Source organism: Sminthopsis crassicaudata, chromosome 3, assembly GCF_048593235.1.
Source record: "Sminthopsis crassicaudata isolate SCR6 chromosome 3, ASM4859323v1, whole genome shotgun sequence".
NCBI classification, from domain to species: Eukaryota; Metazoa; Chordata; class Mammalia; order Dasyuromorphia; family Dasyuridae; genus Sminthopsis; species Sminthopsis crassicaudata.
Genome location: NC_133619.1, coordinates 495,155,531 through 495,172,142, shown reverse-complemented (window position 1 = coordinate 495,172,142; position 16,612 = coordinate 495,155,531). Strand labels below are relative to the sequence as shown.

Here is a 16,612-nt window from a genome sequence, read left to right as displayed (position 1 = left end):
AGTAATGGGAAGCTCTCAAGAATACAACTCTGAAGACATAAGAAACAATTCCAATGAGAAAGAAAAAGGGGAATTGTATACAGAATCTGATGTGGCCACACACGGAACTCTCTGATCAACTTAGATTTTTTAAAAAGTCCAGAAGATAGAAGCAAAGATAGATAATGGGAAATAGCTATTAAAGTGAAACGTGATTCTGTTGAGTAGCTAGGTAGTGCAGTTAGGGTGGATAAAACACCAGACCTGAAGTCAGACTGACTCATTTTCCTGAGGTCAAATATGGCCTCAGACACTTACTAGTTGTGTGACTCTGGGCAAGTCACTTAATCCTGTTTGTCTCAGTTTGTGCATCTGTCCAGCCATCTGGAGATGGAAATGGCAAACCTCTCTACTATCTCTGCCAAAAAACCCCAAGTATGGGGTCACAAAAAGTTAGACATGAGGAAACAATTGCACAATAACACCATGATCCTATTAGATTTATGCTAGGATTGCTAAAGCTTGTAACAAGCTGAGGTAGGTGAGGGATATTAGGAACAACCAAAAAAGTTAGGGAAAAAGGAAGGTCAAAGAAGGGATAAGATAGTTGTTTAGAAGCCTATGTGATAATGATATGTGTTGATGACAACAAATGATGGAGTGGAAACAAAATTGCTCTATTCTGCATTTTATTTTGGATGGTTTTTTTTTTGTTTGTTTTTGTTTTTTGGAAAGGATAATCTTTGGATTGCAAAGGGCAGAACAGAAATAGCCAATAAGGAGTTAATACCTGAGATAAGGAGGGTGATATAACTCTTGATGTGTTCAAGTCTCTAGTTCAAGACAAATTGTATCCCAAGCTGCTAAAAGAACTGGCAGATGTCACTGCCAGTTAGGATATGTGATACTTGGAAGGTTGTGAAAACTGGAAGAGGTACCACAGGATTGGAGAAGGGCAAACATTGTCTAGATTTTCAAAAAAGAATAAGAATAGACTTCTAGATGGATAAACTAGTGAGTTTGACTTAGATTCTTTCCAAAAATCTAGAAGGTATTAGCAAAAGGATAGATAATGAAATTTTGGAGTGATGTCAGAGAACCACTATGCTTTTTCAAGAATGGATCATGTCAGACTAACCTTAATTCCCTTTTTGACAGGACAACTAGACAGGTATTGAGAAAATGCTGTAGATGCAGTTTACCCATATTTTAGAAGGCATTTGATAAAGGTTCTCATTCTGTTCTGGAAAATATGGAGGAATATGGGCCAGAGAATAGTGCAATAAGGTACAATTATTGGAATGAATAGCTTCAAAGAGTAATATTTATAGTTTCTTTTTATTTTGAAAAGTCTCCAGTGGAGAGCTCCAGGGAACTGTGGTTGGCCCCGGGCTATTTGACATTTTTATCAGTGTATCTAAGACATAACCAGTCTGCTTATCAATTTTGCAAATAATGTAAAACGAATTCTTTGGATGATAGTATTTAGAAAGATCTAAACATTTAGAACTCAAATGGATTTTTGATCTCATGGATGTTAATGTCCTCTCCAATGATTCAGATCACAATTCTTTTATGCATCCCTTGAGTTTACTACAAGCAGAGTACTCTGTGCTGGGGTGTTTCTTGCTGTCTACTTTGTAATTCCTTATCTGTCATGTAATACAACCTGCTCATAGCCACTATATACTTTTCCATTTGTCCTCTGAGTAATGCCATTTAAAAAATTCTTCAGAGACTACATTTGCAGTCATATAAACTTTACAAAAAGTTGGCAAGATACTTCAGTACACAAAGTCATCCCAAGAACATTTGAGGGTGAAAATGAAAGCTGACAATAAACAGATGAAAAATGGAAAAGATCTGCAGACTTTTGAAATCTTTAAAGACAGTAATGCTACCATCCTAGGATTCTAGCATTACAGTCTCAGATGCACTTAGAGCGAAGTTAGAGATAGTATTAAAGCAAAGAAAAGAAAAGCAGCTATGTTAGACCAAGTGTACAAAGAAGAAATCATTGCCAGAGATAACAGTTTTGAGAATGGTGAAGATATTTAAAGGAAACAAAGATCTCAAAGGGAAAAAAATTCAGATTTTATTAATGTCCCAAATTCTAAATTGAAATTTTATGCTTAATTTCTGAGTGAACATTTTAGGAAGGATACTGATAACCTAAAGGGGGACCACCAGGAAGATGAAGGACCTCACTTTGTGATCATTTGATGATCACTGACAGAACTGGGAATAAAAGAAGCTATTTCAGGAAACATGATCATTATCCTTAAATATTTGAAACATTATTTTCTGGAAGAGGGATTAGACTTGCTCTACTTGGACACAGAGGGCAGAACAATGGTAATAAAAACCGAGGAGGCAAATTTAGGCTTCATTTGAAAAAAAGTTTTTGCTTGTTTGTTTTTCCTTTGTGTCTGATTCTCTATAACCTATTCGGGGTTTTTTTGACAAAGATACTGGAGCAATTTGCCATTTCCTTCTCCAGTTCGTTTTACAGATGAGGAAACTGAGGCAAACAGACTTGCTGAGGGTCATACAGGGTAGCTGAGTTTGGATTTGAATTCAGAAAGTTGTCTTCTGACACAGGTATGGCTCTGTATGCATTATGGCACTACCTGGCTGCCTTGGTACAAGACTGATCCCAAAGTGGAATAGTCTATCATGGGAAAGAGCAGGTGCCCCTCATTAGGGGGTTCAGACAAAAACTGGATGTTTTATTGTTCAATATGTTGCAGAGAGTGTTCTTTCAAGTATAGGCTAGAGGTGCTCCCTGAGATATCTTCCAGCTAGATGGCATATAGCATACTGAGTAGCATGTGTGGATTTAGAGTAAATAAGACCTGAATTCAAATTCTGCCTCAGATGCTTACTAGCTTATATGACCCATGACAAGTCCTCATCTATAAAATGGGGATAATAATAATAATACCTAAATAATTCCTAAAAAATAAAAATACCTAAATCACAGGATTATTAAGGATTAAATGTATATTTTGCAAATCTAAAAGTGCTTTATAAATAATGGCTCTCATTCTAACCCTTAGATTCTGGGATCCTCAGTTAGGAGATCTGACATAGCCTTAATTAAGCTCTTCACTGAGGTAGCTAAGTGGTGCCATGGATAGGGTGTCAGGGCCGGAGTCAGGAAGATTCACCTTTCTGTTCAAATCCAGCCTTGGACACTTAACAAGCTGTGTGATCTTGGGAAAGTCAATTAATCCTGTTTATCTCAGTTTTCTCATCTGTAAAATAAACTGGAGATAGAAATGGCAAATCAATTAACTTATTTACTCATTTGCCTCATCTGTAAAATGAGTTAGAGAAAGGAATGGCAAATCAATTCACCTGTTTACCTCAGTTTCCTCATCTGTAAAATGAGCTGGAGAAAGAAATGGCCAGTCACTTGTATCTTTGCCAGAAAACCCCAAATGGGGTCATGAAAAGTGAGACATGACTGAACACAAGAAGCTCTTCACTTGCCATTTCTCTCTAGGTAAAAACTAAATCTCACCTTTGTAATAACTTTGGCTTCCATGTCTATAATCTGGTTAAGACTACATCTAACCTCCTTACCTCATATAGTTGTGAGGACAAAATGATGTGATAGGAAAGAGAATGCTTTATTAGTAAAAGCTCCTCCCAAAAAGAGAGTAATGGGCTAAAAGAGTAATGGGTAAAAGAGCTCTGGCAACAATCCTTTGTTTCTAGATTTCAGATATGGGTCAGAAAACTCTTTTCCCTCTTCCTTTTTTGGGAAATAGCTTCTGATTGCTGCTAATTCATCCCTAGCCTCCAGCAGCCCCAGATCTCTCACCTCCTCCCTTCTTAATTCCCTTGTGTTTTTTTTCTCCCCCCACAGGTGACTGCCTCTTGGACCAGCCCAGCAAGCCCATTTCACTGCCTGAGGATCTACCAGGATCCAGCTACACCCTGAACCAGCAGTGCGAGCTAGCCTTCGGTGTGGGCTCCAAGCCCTGCCCCTACATGCAGTACTGTACCAAGCTGTGGTGCACGGGCAAGGCAAAGGGCCAGATGGTGTGCCAGACCCGCCACTTCCCCTGGGCAGATGGCACTGGGTGTGGAGAAGGCAAGTTCTGCCTGAAGGGGGCTTGTGTGGAGAGACATAACATCAGTAAGTACAGGGTGAGTACCATGGCCTGCTCTTTGCTGGGGATGCCAGGGAGCGGGGGGCAGAGGAGAGCCCCTCTTAATTCCCTTCTGTGGGGACCCAGTGTCTGGGAAGAAAGAAGGGTTCCCGTGTGAGAACCACAGACCCAGATTCTGTTTTTCCTGCTACTTCATTCATTGTATGACCTTGAGGACAGTGCATTTTTTTTCCCTGAACCTCAGTTCTTCTATGCTCCCCAACTTTTAAGGAGCAGGGAAAGGAGAGAAGGAAATTCAAAGAACTTAACGGGTTTTACTGAAGAACTTAATGCAAAAACCCTCCAGAGGACCCCATCTTTCTGTGTTCTCTCTTCCTATATAAGAAGGAACTTTAAATTTGACCTCTAACCCTTTACAATGTCTCTTTCCTCTTATGTCACCAAGTTGGGATTCATTCATTCATTCATGATTCAATGAATAAATCCTTCTTAAACACTTATTAGGTAGCACACTCTCCTGGGTGCCAGCTGGGCCTTTGTCCTTAGGGAACTTCCAGACCAGTAGACTGCTAGTGACGGGAGCTTAAAGTGACCCAGGAGTAAACAACCTGAATGAATCTTAGTGGGTCTGTTGAACATAGAACTAAAGGTAATAATTCACTGACCTGGAATTCCCCTCCACCCTTTGCAGTTCCACTCCAACCTTTCAAAACAGAGCATCACCTTGCTTATAAATCTCCATTTAAAGTAAAAGACTTCATGACCCTCCAGTGAAGTAACCACCACAAATCCTCTCTCTTTGTCCCGCCTTCTGGGCCACTGAGTGAGGGCTTGGCTCTATCTGAGGAAAGGGTGAGGCTCCTTCACTAAAAACAATATTCACTTTGGGGCCAATTACTTGTATTGGCCTGGCAATTGTACTTAGCTCTGCCCTCTAGGAGCCTGTAGTCTGAGTGAGTGGTGTATATACTGAAGGATAAGGAGAAAGACAGAATAAATATGCTGAATAAATACACACAAAGGTTTAAGCCTTTCTCTTAGGGTGGGTAAGTGATGTCATGTGGAAGAAGGATTAGGGATGTTTTGCTTGGCCCGGGGGCACAGGGTTAAACCTCTAATAGAAAGGCACATTTCAGCTACATTTCAGAATGTTCTCCTTCACTGTTAGTGCCTCAGTCCTTTTCCTCCCTCTCTCATTTCTCTTTTATCTGATTCAGTCTTGTGCTCCTAAGTATATCAGGAACAGGTAGAGACAGACTTCCACAGATCATCCAGTTTCTCCATGAGACAGGTAGGTTGACAAAGTCACCCTCTTAGTGTAAGGTTGGGAAGAGATCTCTGATACTCACTTATTGCCCAATGAGAATCTGAGTCTGTTCTATAACTATACATAGACCCAGACCATTGCTTTGTCCTTTCCACTCCTTCAAATGTAGCTGTCTGGCTTGTTATCTAAGCTGGAGTAGGAGGCCAGGTTGCCAGATGAATATGGGACCTCTGGGAGGTGGCAGGATCTCCCGGATGTTTTCTAGGGAAGAATGGCTTTTCTTTAAGTTGAATAAAATAATCTATGTGGTCCCTTCCAGCTCTAACTCTTTAATTCTAGGTTCTATTTCATATAATTAAAGCCAAAGAGAGACAGTTTGGCATAGTAGAAAGCGTACTGGACTTATGGTTAGAAAGAAGAAGTTCTAAATCATATATACTTTCTAGCTGTATGACACTGGAAAAGTCACTTGACCCCTTGATATGCCTCAGATCATTCCTTAGAAAATTTTACTTTATGAGTCATAGGAGAGGTTGTGATCTTCATAAGAGTACACTGATTCAAGTCCCAGGAGTTCCTTATTCTGATGAAATCACAATACTTTCAATTTTTGCAATATTTTACATTCCAGGCTGGTATAATGTTGGTCAGATGACATCTGCTCAGGGATTGCAAACTCTTTTTAAAATATTAAAATGCCAAGAAAACATAATTTGGAGTCTAAATTTACAGTTCCTTTTTTCTCCAGGCTCTAAACAAAATCAAGTCCTCATTCCATAATCTATCTCAAAGTTGAAATGATTTTAGGATTGCAGGAAGCTAAATATTGTCAAGTATCACTGATCCCATCCATTAGTAGATTATATTGTATGGACATTTGGATTCTAATTAATTGAAAGTAAATGGCATTTGTTTCTGTTTAGTTGGAAATCCTGAAGATCTTTTACTCCCACTTTTGCTTATTTATTTATAGACCCCCCCCCCCCCTTTTTCAAACTAGTGAAAGGGGAGATTCTTTGCCTCAATTACTATCCAGCTTTAATTACTGAATGGGTGTGGCTTTAAACAGACCTATTGAAGACCTTATCTTAAAAAGATAGAGGTCTCCCATTGCATCCAAGGCCATCTCCAGTCATTCTGATCTATATATGGCCACTGGACCTAGAGGGCTCTGGAGAGGAAAATGAGGGAGGTGACCTTGCCCAGTCTCCCTCACTGAAATTCAACTCACTTGCATGTCATGGCATCAGCTCCCTAATGTCATGGTCCTCCTTGAGAACAAAGGACAAACAACAATTTAGTAAATTAACTCACATTGGACTTGATGATGGAAAGGCTGGATTGATTTAGAAGTTATAATTAAAATATTTAATATATTTAAAGAGATACTTTTAGATTCATAAGGTCACACTATTTTTTTCTTTCACATCAATGTCATTTTTAAATAACTCCACTCCTAAGAGAATAAAATTTCAAGTAAACAAACTAAATCAACAGGTTGAGTTTGTCCGACAATGTATACTTCATCCCACACCTGTAGTCCACGATATGTCCACTAAGGACAAGTCTGTTTTGTTAATAGTTCGCTGTAGTCTCTACTGGCCACTGCATTTTCTGGAGTCCTGATGAATTTAAACGTTGTTTCCTTTTACATTGTTGTGGTTATTCTGTAAATTCTTTTGTTTTTACTTCATTTTGTATCAGTGCATACAAATTCTGCTAAGTTTCCAAGAATTCTTTATGGACATGTTCTTATAGTAGAAGCATCCACCATATTCATCTATCATCATTTATTCAGCAATTTCTCAGTTGATGGGTACTTCCATTAAGACAAACTCTTAATGGGGGAAAAAAGAATATTAGGAAATTCAGTTAAATATGTAATTAGTAGCAGTTTGTATTCAAGCTTATGAAGGTGATGTTGCTTTTAGTTTTTTAAAAGGCTAATCATTTGTCATGATTACATTCTTAATTTGCTTAGCCTACTCTTTTTTCTCTAAAGAGACACAAAGATAACTTCTGGCCAGGGATGTGCTAATAAATGTTTAACAACTGACTCTGCAAAGAAAAAAGTATGCAGGATGTATTTTTACATTTAATTTGTTTTATTAATTTTTTCTCCATACTTTTTTTTTGGAGGCAATCAGGATTAAGTGACTTGTCCAGGATCACACAGCTAATAAATGTCTGAGCCTGAACTTGAACTCAGATTCTCCTGATTCCAGGGGTGATATTCTATCCACTGGCCCATCTAGCTGCATCGCTATCATTTTTTTTAATTAAAGCTCTTTATTTTCACAATATATACATGGATAATTTTCAACATTCACCCTTAAAAAATCTTGTGTTCTAAATTTTTTCTCTCCCTTCCCACACCACTCCCTTCTCTGGATGGCATATGTTAAATATGCGCAACTCTTCTATACATTTTCCCACAAATATCATGTTGCATAAGAAAAATCAGATTAAAAAGGAAAAAAAATAGAAAGGAAATAAAATACAAGCAAACAGTAACAAAAAGAATGAAAATCGCTGTCACTTTTTAAAGCCTAGACAATCCACAAAACAATAAATGAAGCTGTGATTTGTAGCATTTGCTTTTTTCTAAAGTGCAAATATTCTATCTGAAAATTTAACAATGCTCTTTGCATTGATCTGAGCAGACACCTGCTTCCAGACTAGCATTCTGGGAAATTCTGAACCAGAGGAGTCTAAAAACTAACATTGCTTTGCTTCAGTTTAGATGCACTGGCAGGTTGTTGATTCAGGGGAATTTCACAGATATTAAGTGGTGTCTGTCTTTTCAGGTGGATGGTTCCTGGGCCAAATGGGAACCTTATGGCCCCTGCTCCCGGACCTGTGGTGGAGGTGTGCAGTTGTCCCGACGGGAATGTAGCAACCCTGCACCTGCCAATGGAGGCAAATACTGTGAGGGAGTGAGAGTCAAATATCGATCCTGTAACCTGGAGCCATGCCCCAGTTCAGGTAAGGAGGAACCAGGAGCTGACTCTCTTATCCCGGAAACATGGGAGTGGAGGCTGGATGCTCATTTTCTAAACAACTACTATACATCCAAGATATATGCCTTATAACTGGCTATGCTGAAGAGTTCTTCTGATGTCGTTTCTCCTGCTTTTTGGAAGACAATTTCCATACCGAGCATGAAAAGTTTCTGCCCTACTTAAGTAAAAAAAAAAAAAAAAAATTGTTTTTCACCACCTTCATTTGCAAAGCTATCCCTCTCCCTCCACTAGATAGTGAGTCATCAAATCTGGCCTACTTTAAGCATTCTGTGGAGGGAAATGTCAGAATTTCTCTCAGTTAAGGGCACTAAAACTTGTAATCTTGTAGTAGTAGAAAGACTGGGAAGAAAGTGACTCTTGGGAATCTAATTCATCTCTTTTCCAGATTCTTTAGGTTAGTTTATATCAATTTATTAGTCTTTATTAGTCAATTATTTAGTTTTCTGTTAAATGGGGGAGAATGATGGACAAGGATGAATGCAGAGAATGTGTGGCTCATGGCTGAAGAATCCCCCAGGAGTCTTGCCCGCCCATCCCCTCGAGATACTTTTCTGAGACACCTGTTTTTACTTCCCCCCATCCCAGTCTCTGGCAAGAGTTTCCGGGAGGAGCAGTGTGAAGCTTTCAACGGCTATAACCACAGCACCAATCGGCTCACCCTCACCATGGCCTGGGTGCCCAAGTACTCGGGCGTCTCCCCCCGGGATAAGTGCAAGCTCATCTGTCGGGCCAGCGGCACTGGCTACTTCTACGTGCTCGCACCCAAGGTGAGCAGGGCCTGGCGGGAAGGTCCCAGGCAGGGTGGCTTCCTATAGGAAAAAGCTTCGTGAATATACCCGCTCATCCATGTCTCTCTCTTCCCTCCCTGTGGGGACCACAGGTGGTAGATGGCACCCCATGCACTCCGGATTCCACCTCAGTTTGTGTCCAGGGCAAATGCATCAAGGCAGGCTGTGATGGGAATTTGGGCTCCAAGAAGAAATTTGACAAATGTGGAGTGTGTGGGGGAGACAACAAGAGTTGTAAGAGGGTCACCGGACTCTTCACCAAACCCATGTGAGTTTTTTGTTTGTTTGAACATAAGGCTATAATTGGTGATTCTAATTTAAAGCCTTTTGTTTTTTAATGTATATTTATTTTTTCTTCCTCCAAAATCCCCTGGTCCTACTAGGGGGAAAATAATAGCAACAAAATCCCTATGACAAAAATACATAATCAAGCAAAAAAAAATCCCACATTGGCCATTTCCAAAAACGTATTCTGTACCCTGAGTTTATTATCTCTCTTTATCAGGAAGTGGGTTGCATGCTTCATTATCAGCCTTTTAGAATCATGGTTAATACAGAATTCTTAGATCTTTTTAAATTGTTTGTTTTTATGATGTTGTTTTAGTACAAATTGTTCTCCGGTTCTGGTCACTTTATTTTGCATCTATTTATTCAAATTTTTCTGAAATCATCTCCTTCATCATTTTTTTATGTCATATTGTCTTGTTACATTTAAATGTCATATTTTGTTTAGCCATTGCCCAATTGATGGGTACCCCTCTTGCCCCTCTTAGTTTTCAGTTCTTTGTCACCACAAAATGAGCTGCTATAAATATTTCTGTGTCTGTAACATCTTTTCCTCTTTGATTTCTTTGGGGTATAAGCCTGGTAATGATATGACTGGGTCAATGGGTATGCAGTTTAGCAACTTTGGAGGCATATTTCCAAATAGCTTTTCAAAGTAGCTGCACTAATTCATCACTCCACCAAGAATGCATGGATGTGCCTGATTTACCGGAGGCCCTCTAGCATATGAATTGAAGGCTTGGGAAGATAGCTGTTTGAGGGGGTGGTGAAGAAGGAAAATAAAAATTCATTTCCCCCTCTTTCCTCCTGTACCTTAGCTGGGACTCTAGAGTGACCGAGACAGGTTCAAGACCTTGGACAACACCCTCAGCTATAATAATAATAATAATGATAATAATAACTAGCATTTGTATAGCCTTTAAAATTTACATAGAACTCATTTGAACCATACTGGCCCTATGAGTTAGGTGCTATTATTATGCTATTATACATAGGGAAATTAAAAGAGTTAAAGGGATTGATCATGGTATGTAGCTAGCAAAGTCTGAGGCAGTTTATGAATTCATGCCTTCTAGATTCCAAGTCTCACTCCCTATATACCTTTTGTCACCTTGATACCTAGCACACAGTGCTCTCCTTATCCCTGAATCTCTGAAGTAAAGTATTTATTGAATGCCTGATATCTGTAAGGTATTATATATAGTGAGTGATTAGAAAACTTGTTAGTTTTTTGTTAAGCTAAATAAGACTAGATTTTTGACACTGGGAGATAAGATGAGCAAGCAAATCACAACGATATTTTTTTCAGAGAGTCACACAGGTTGTAAGTATCTGAGGCTGTTTTTGAACTCAGGAAGATGAGTCTTTTTATGAGACTCCAAAGTTTATCCACTGAGCCACCTATCTGCCCTATTACCTACCTCTATGTCAGGATGGCTGAGTTGGAAACATCCCTAACTCTACAACCTTTCCAAACTAACCCTTCCTAAGCTGACCAGCATTCATGACCATTATTGCCTCTTCATATCTATATTAATGGACTGAAACTTGTGTTATATTATAGAATTCTGTATAACTAAATATTAATTTTCAATTTGTCTGGCCTATGGTTTTGTTATGGGGGAGGAATCAGTGCCTTTGGAAGTTTGCTGCTGTTTCTGCAACAATGGGTTGACCTTCTTGATAGTGATTTCCTTCTATTAAGACTCAAAGGCTTCTGGGGTCCCAGAACCAAATATCATCTAAGGGAGATGGTTCAGAAGGGGGGTTTCTCACGGATAAATTATGCCAGAGAACATTCTTGGGATGGACAATTTCCACACAGATCACCTTGGGCAAGTCACTTAATTCTGCCTCAGCTTCCTCATCTGTAGAATTGTCTGGAGAAGGAAATGGCAAACAACTTCAGTGTTTTTACCAAGAACATCCCTCAGTGTGGTCATAAAGAGTCAAACATAACCGAATAGCAACAGCAAAAATCCATAGGAAAAGATGAATATGCATTGGGTTGGTGATTTTTTTTTTTAAATGCCAATGCATGTTGGGACCTTCTCTGCAACTTTTTAGTTTTAGAGAGCTATCTAGGGTAGTTAGAAGCTAAATTACTTGCTCAGAATCCCACAGAGAGTATAATGTCAGGAAGGGGATTTGAACCCAGTCTTCCTTACTTTGAGACCCATTTTCTATTCACCATTCTATACTGCTTCATTCTATGCTGTGCAAACTCACAGTGCTTACTAAATGTCTGTTGATTGATTGGTAACATCTTTTACAAATGGGCACTTTAAGATGAGCAATTTATGCATAATCTGCAATTTATGGTCTTGCACCAGGGGTGCTGCCTTATATAATATGTCAGAAGCGGAAACTGTTCCTACATCTTCCCAGCTCCACCATATCATACTGCATGTGGTCGTGAACAAAGCTTAATTTAATCGAGAATTATCCAAAGCAGCTGCTTTTAGGGTATTAGATTTCCTTAGAATAGCACTCTTTCTGAAAGGGCCTGATTACTGGTGCGCACAGTGTGCTAGCATAGATCAGACTGGATGGACTCTGAGGTCAGATCAGTGACGTCGGACAGGTCTGGATTTCTTCTTCTGAATTGACCCACCAGAGACTGGACAAATCAGTTTCCAGGGTGTTGCGGTGGGGACTCCTTCCACGGGTGAGCTGGATCGGGCTGCTGCTGAGAACCCTTCACGCTGCTGAATTTAGTAATTCTATGACCGTTCCCTCTCAGAACTTGCTTTGACCCTCTCTGTTTCTCTCCTCCCCCAGGCACGGCTATAACTTTGTGGTGGCCATTCCAGCGGGAGCCTCCAGCATCGACATCCGTCAGCGTGGGTACCAGGGCTTGATCAATGACGACAACTACTTGGCTCTGAAGAACGGGCAAGGCAAATATCTGCTCAATGGGCACTTTGTGGTGTCCGCTGTGGAGCGGGACCTGATGGTGAAAGGCAGCCTGGTCCGCTACAGTGGGACCAGCACGGCGGTCGAGAGGCTACAGGCCTCCAGGCCCATCCTGGAGCCTCTGACCGTGGAGGTCCTTTCCGTGGGCAAGATGACCCCGCCTCGCATCCGGTACTCCTTCTACCTGCCCAAGGAGCCCCGGGAGGACAAGTCCACCTACCGGAAGGATGGCCGAGGGTCTTCGGTGCTTAACAACAGCGTCCTCAGCCTCTCCAACCAGGTGGAACAGCCGGACAACAGGCCTTCAGCTCGGTGGGTGGTGGGCAGCTGGGGCAGCTGCTCCGTAAGCTGTGGGAATGGCCTGCAAAAACGCGTGGTGGACTGTCGGGGCTCCCCGGGGGCTCTGGCTGCTTCTGCCTGTGACACGGTCCAGCGGCCATCAGAGACAAGGTCCTGTGGGGAGCCCTGCCCAGCGTGGGAGATGGGTGCCTGGTCTCCCTGTTCCAAGAGCTGTGGCCGGGGATTTAAGAGACGCCCCCTGAGGTGTCTGGGCCATGGAGGAAAGCTGCTGGCCAGGGACCAGTGTAACCTGCGTCGGAAACCCCAGGAGCTGGATTTCTGCACCCTGAGACCATGTTGAATCAGGCTCTTTCTGCCGCCCCCTCACTCTCCCCACCCTCACATTAGGGCCATCAGCATTCTGGTCAGCTGGCACAGTGGGCGCTAGCCAGGGGGTCACCTCAGGACCCAGCTCACATCCAGGAGCTAAGGACTATTGGACAGGGGTGAGAGATTCTCCTCACTCTCCCTCACTTGAGCAGAGTGGTACTAAACTCACAGTCTACCTCGTGCCAGGCTCCTCCAGTGCCCAGGTGCGGGGGAGAGAGGAGGGAGAACCTGAGAGGAGAGCATGCTGGGCATGGAAGGACCGGAGCCCAGTTTAAAAAGAGACCTGGAGAATGGGCATCTCCAGGGCAGAACTTCAGGTACTGTGGCACTCCCTCAAAGGAGGCCGCAGGCTGCTGGAAGAAGAGCCGAAGCTGGCAGCCTGGCACCCTCAGGGGGCCCTGAGGGCTCTTGCACCATCTCTGAACAATGCAGGTTTTCACGGTGCTTGCAACCCACTTTCCTTTTCTTTTATGACTGGTAATGGGAAAAAAAACAAAACAAAAATCCAAACCCAACAAACTCAAAACTTTGCAGGATAAAGGGATCCTAAGGGAATGGGGAAAATGATTAGATATCACAATGATGAAGTCATTTTCATCATGAGAGGGATGGGGATGTAGAGGGAATCTTCAGGGAATCTCCCAACTTTCTGTTTTCCTTCATTGTCTCCCAAAACATTCCCCTCCTGTCAACCCCAGGTTTATAGAATATTGTATTCATTTGGGGCTGGGGGCTGGGGCTGGAGTGGGGATGGAGAATAATCTTTAAGGATAGCCTCTATAGCTTTGTAAGGATGAAAAATTCTTAAAATTGAGAACAGTGTGAGAATATGGAAGTTGAGAAAGTCTAGATCCCCCTAAAAGAAGGATTGGGCCAAAAAAAATGAAATCTGCTATGGCATCCTGGAGATTGTGCCAGAGCCAATGGCTAGTGTAAGGAAACTAAAGGGATAAATAAACTCCAGGCAGGGAGCTGCTGTCACTGGGATTGGAGGCTGGGGTACTTGCACCTCTAGGATCTCTTTGCTTTAAGATTCTTCTGGATTTCACCAAGCAAGAGTGCTATTCCCTCAATGAATGCCCCTCTCTCTCCAGTGGGGTCCACAAAGGAAACCCAGCATCAGCTTCTCTGTTACCCCAAATTGCCCTCAAAATGACTGGCCTCGTATCCCAGGAGATGCCCCAGAGGAGCGATGGGGACCGGTGTATGTGTGGCGGTGCTTCCCCTTTCTCTGCCATCAGGACGGCTGTGTGGCCTTTGATGTGTTTGTCTCCCTGGATGTTTCCCCACGTGTAAAATGGGGTTAATCGTTTGCTACCTCAGGTTCTATTTCTGGGCATCCTGCTTTCCTTTCTCCCACCTCCTTACCACACGCTCGCTGCACTCTCCCAGAGGTGAGGGCCCTTCTCAGAAGGTCATGCTGAAGGTCATTCATGAAGATGAGTGGGTCTCTTTGGGGGAGTGTCTCCGAGCGGGGCTCCCAATTTTGAGACAGGATCCCTCCTTCATCCCAATCCAGGTTTCCTTATGGGCTAACATCATAAAGCTTGTAGTTTCCTCTATGATAGGATTTCATTGTTGACAGATTCCTGAGAGGCTATCTAATCCAACCTGAAACCAAAACATGCATTTTTTAATTAAAAAAAAATTTTAAACTTAAGAACATTTGTAACCTTGAGGGAAGGCATTTCAGTTAAATTCAGGTGGCCCAGGTGACCTATGCCAGGGGAATAGAAAGCATGCATCTATTCCATGGGCCCCAGGGCCTTGAAGAGAGGATTGGCTGTGAGTCAGGAAGAAGTCTGGTTGGAGGCTTGTTCATAACATAGCATCCTCCTTCAGAATAAAGATACCCCAGTGCAGGTTCTGGAATTTCCTATGTCGGAGTCACTAGAGTTGAGATCCAGATCCTAAGTGGGAGTATTTCCCAAAAGTGTAGAAGAAGGTGGGATTCTAGAGAGAGAATTTTGATTCCAACCACTCAATCACCTGTTAAATACTAATTCTTTCCCTCTAGCTTTTTCTTAGGGCCTGAACTAAAGGGTAGAAATCCTTTAGAAGTCTGTGTGTGGGGGGATACGTGTCTACTGGTGAGAAAAAGCAGGGACCTTTCGTAGGGAAAAGGACTGCAACAAGAGCAGAGATGGAGACTCAAATGCAGAGCAGGGTAATTCATTGTTAGTGCATCTCACTAGAATTCAGGTATGGGATGGGATCTGTGAAGAAGAGGCAGGGACATGGATGAGGGTGGGTGGCTAGTAGAGATGCCTTCACTGGGATGACTAGCTTCCTTGAAGGAGAATCTTTATTATCATTTATTTCATGTGGATCTTTAAGGAGAAACATACTTTCTTGTTTATGAAATCAGGTCTAGAAGGATTTTTTTTCCCTCCTGGTTTTTGGTAATTTTTTGTCTTCATTATTAAAAATAATATGACTAAGGTAGCTTATTTGGAAGTTGCCCTTGACTATGAACATTCCACTAATCAAACTATGTCTTCAGGACTGAGCAGAGTTCAAACTTGAGGCAGATTTTTGGAGGCTGGGACGAGGTTGGGGAGACATCTCAGGTCTGGGTGACAAGAGACCCCTTAGAACCCCTTAAAAAACCAAGCTTTTTTTCCCATTGGTTTGGGGACAAATAGGAATTGGGTTTAGCTTGCCCTTGTCTGCTTTATCCTTCCTGTGCACTGACTGTAGGAGCCTGACCCCAGCACTCACCTTACTGATCTTGTGCTGTGGGACAGGTGAGCGGGCAAGGGGGCATCCTGAGGGGCTGGTTCTGTTTCCTGCACCTGACGTTTGGCTCCCCCAAAATACCAGAACTTGTCGCTGTTACTCGTGGAGTTTGTTTTTTGTTTTTGTTTTCTTCCCTTATTTGGGGGGGGGTATGTGTGTGTTTGTGTGTGTGTAAGTTTGGTTGTTTACGCCCTGCGTACTGCAGAAGGACAGCAGACCCTAGGTACTGGCTGGGCTATGTATACTGTGTATACCTGGGAGTTGGCTAATGAGTTGTGAACAGCCGCTCCTAATAAAGTTGTAAGGATTTAAGATCTTCGCCCAGTCTCGGTGTTTTTATTTCTTTATCAGAAATGTTTCCCAAAACTGAACGAAGGACCCATTCAGCCTAATTCAATTAATTAATTAAAAAAAACCCATCAATAATCATTTATTGTCTAGTGGATGCTAAGCTAAAAGTGTCAGAACTACTCAGAAAGGAAAGTGTCTATTCTTGAGGACCCCATAGTCTAATAAGTGGAAAAAACATGCAAAGAACTATGCATTAAAAGGATATTTATGGGATAAACTGTAGAGAATCAATGGAGGACAAGGCACTGGCATTAAAAGCCATATAGATTCTATTCTGGCTCAAACTGATGACTAAGAAAACATGAAAATTATTTGATTCAGCAAAAAAGGGCATGGATTTAAATACATGTACACATGTCTATGCATGTATACATGTATACATATATATGTATATGAATATATGTCATATATTGTTTTAAGGGGTTGCCATGATGAAAAATGTTATCTCCCATGGAACTTACTGGTGAGCTTTTT

General features: G+C 41.8%; 1 protein-coding gene across 1 annotated transcript in view; it reads left to right on the top strand.

Annotated features, from left to right (window-relative positions):
- ADAMTS15 (ADAM metallopeptidase with thrombospondin type 1 motif 15) overlaps positions 1 to 16,113 on the top strand; it is a 38,327-nt gene extending 22,214 nt beyond the window's left edge. The window contains exons 4-8 of the mRNA XM_074303786.1: positions 3,854 to 4,137; positions 8,175 to 8,352; positions 8,976 to 9,157; positions 9,271 to 9,446; positions 12,245 to 16,113. Coding sequence (XP_074159887.1) covers positions 3,854 to 4,137; positions 8,175 to 8,352; positions 8,976 to 9,157; positions 9,271 to 9,446; positions 12,245 to 13,019 — 1,595 coding nt within the window. The 3' untranslated portion in view covers positions 13,020 to 16,113. The remainder of the gene's footprint in view (positions 1 to 3,853; positions 4,138 to 8,174; positions 8,353 to 8,975; positions 9,158 to 9,270; positions 9,447 to 12,244) is intronic.
- Positions 16,114 to 16,612: the final 499 nt, after the last annotated feature.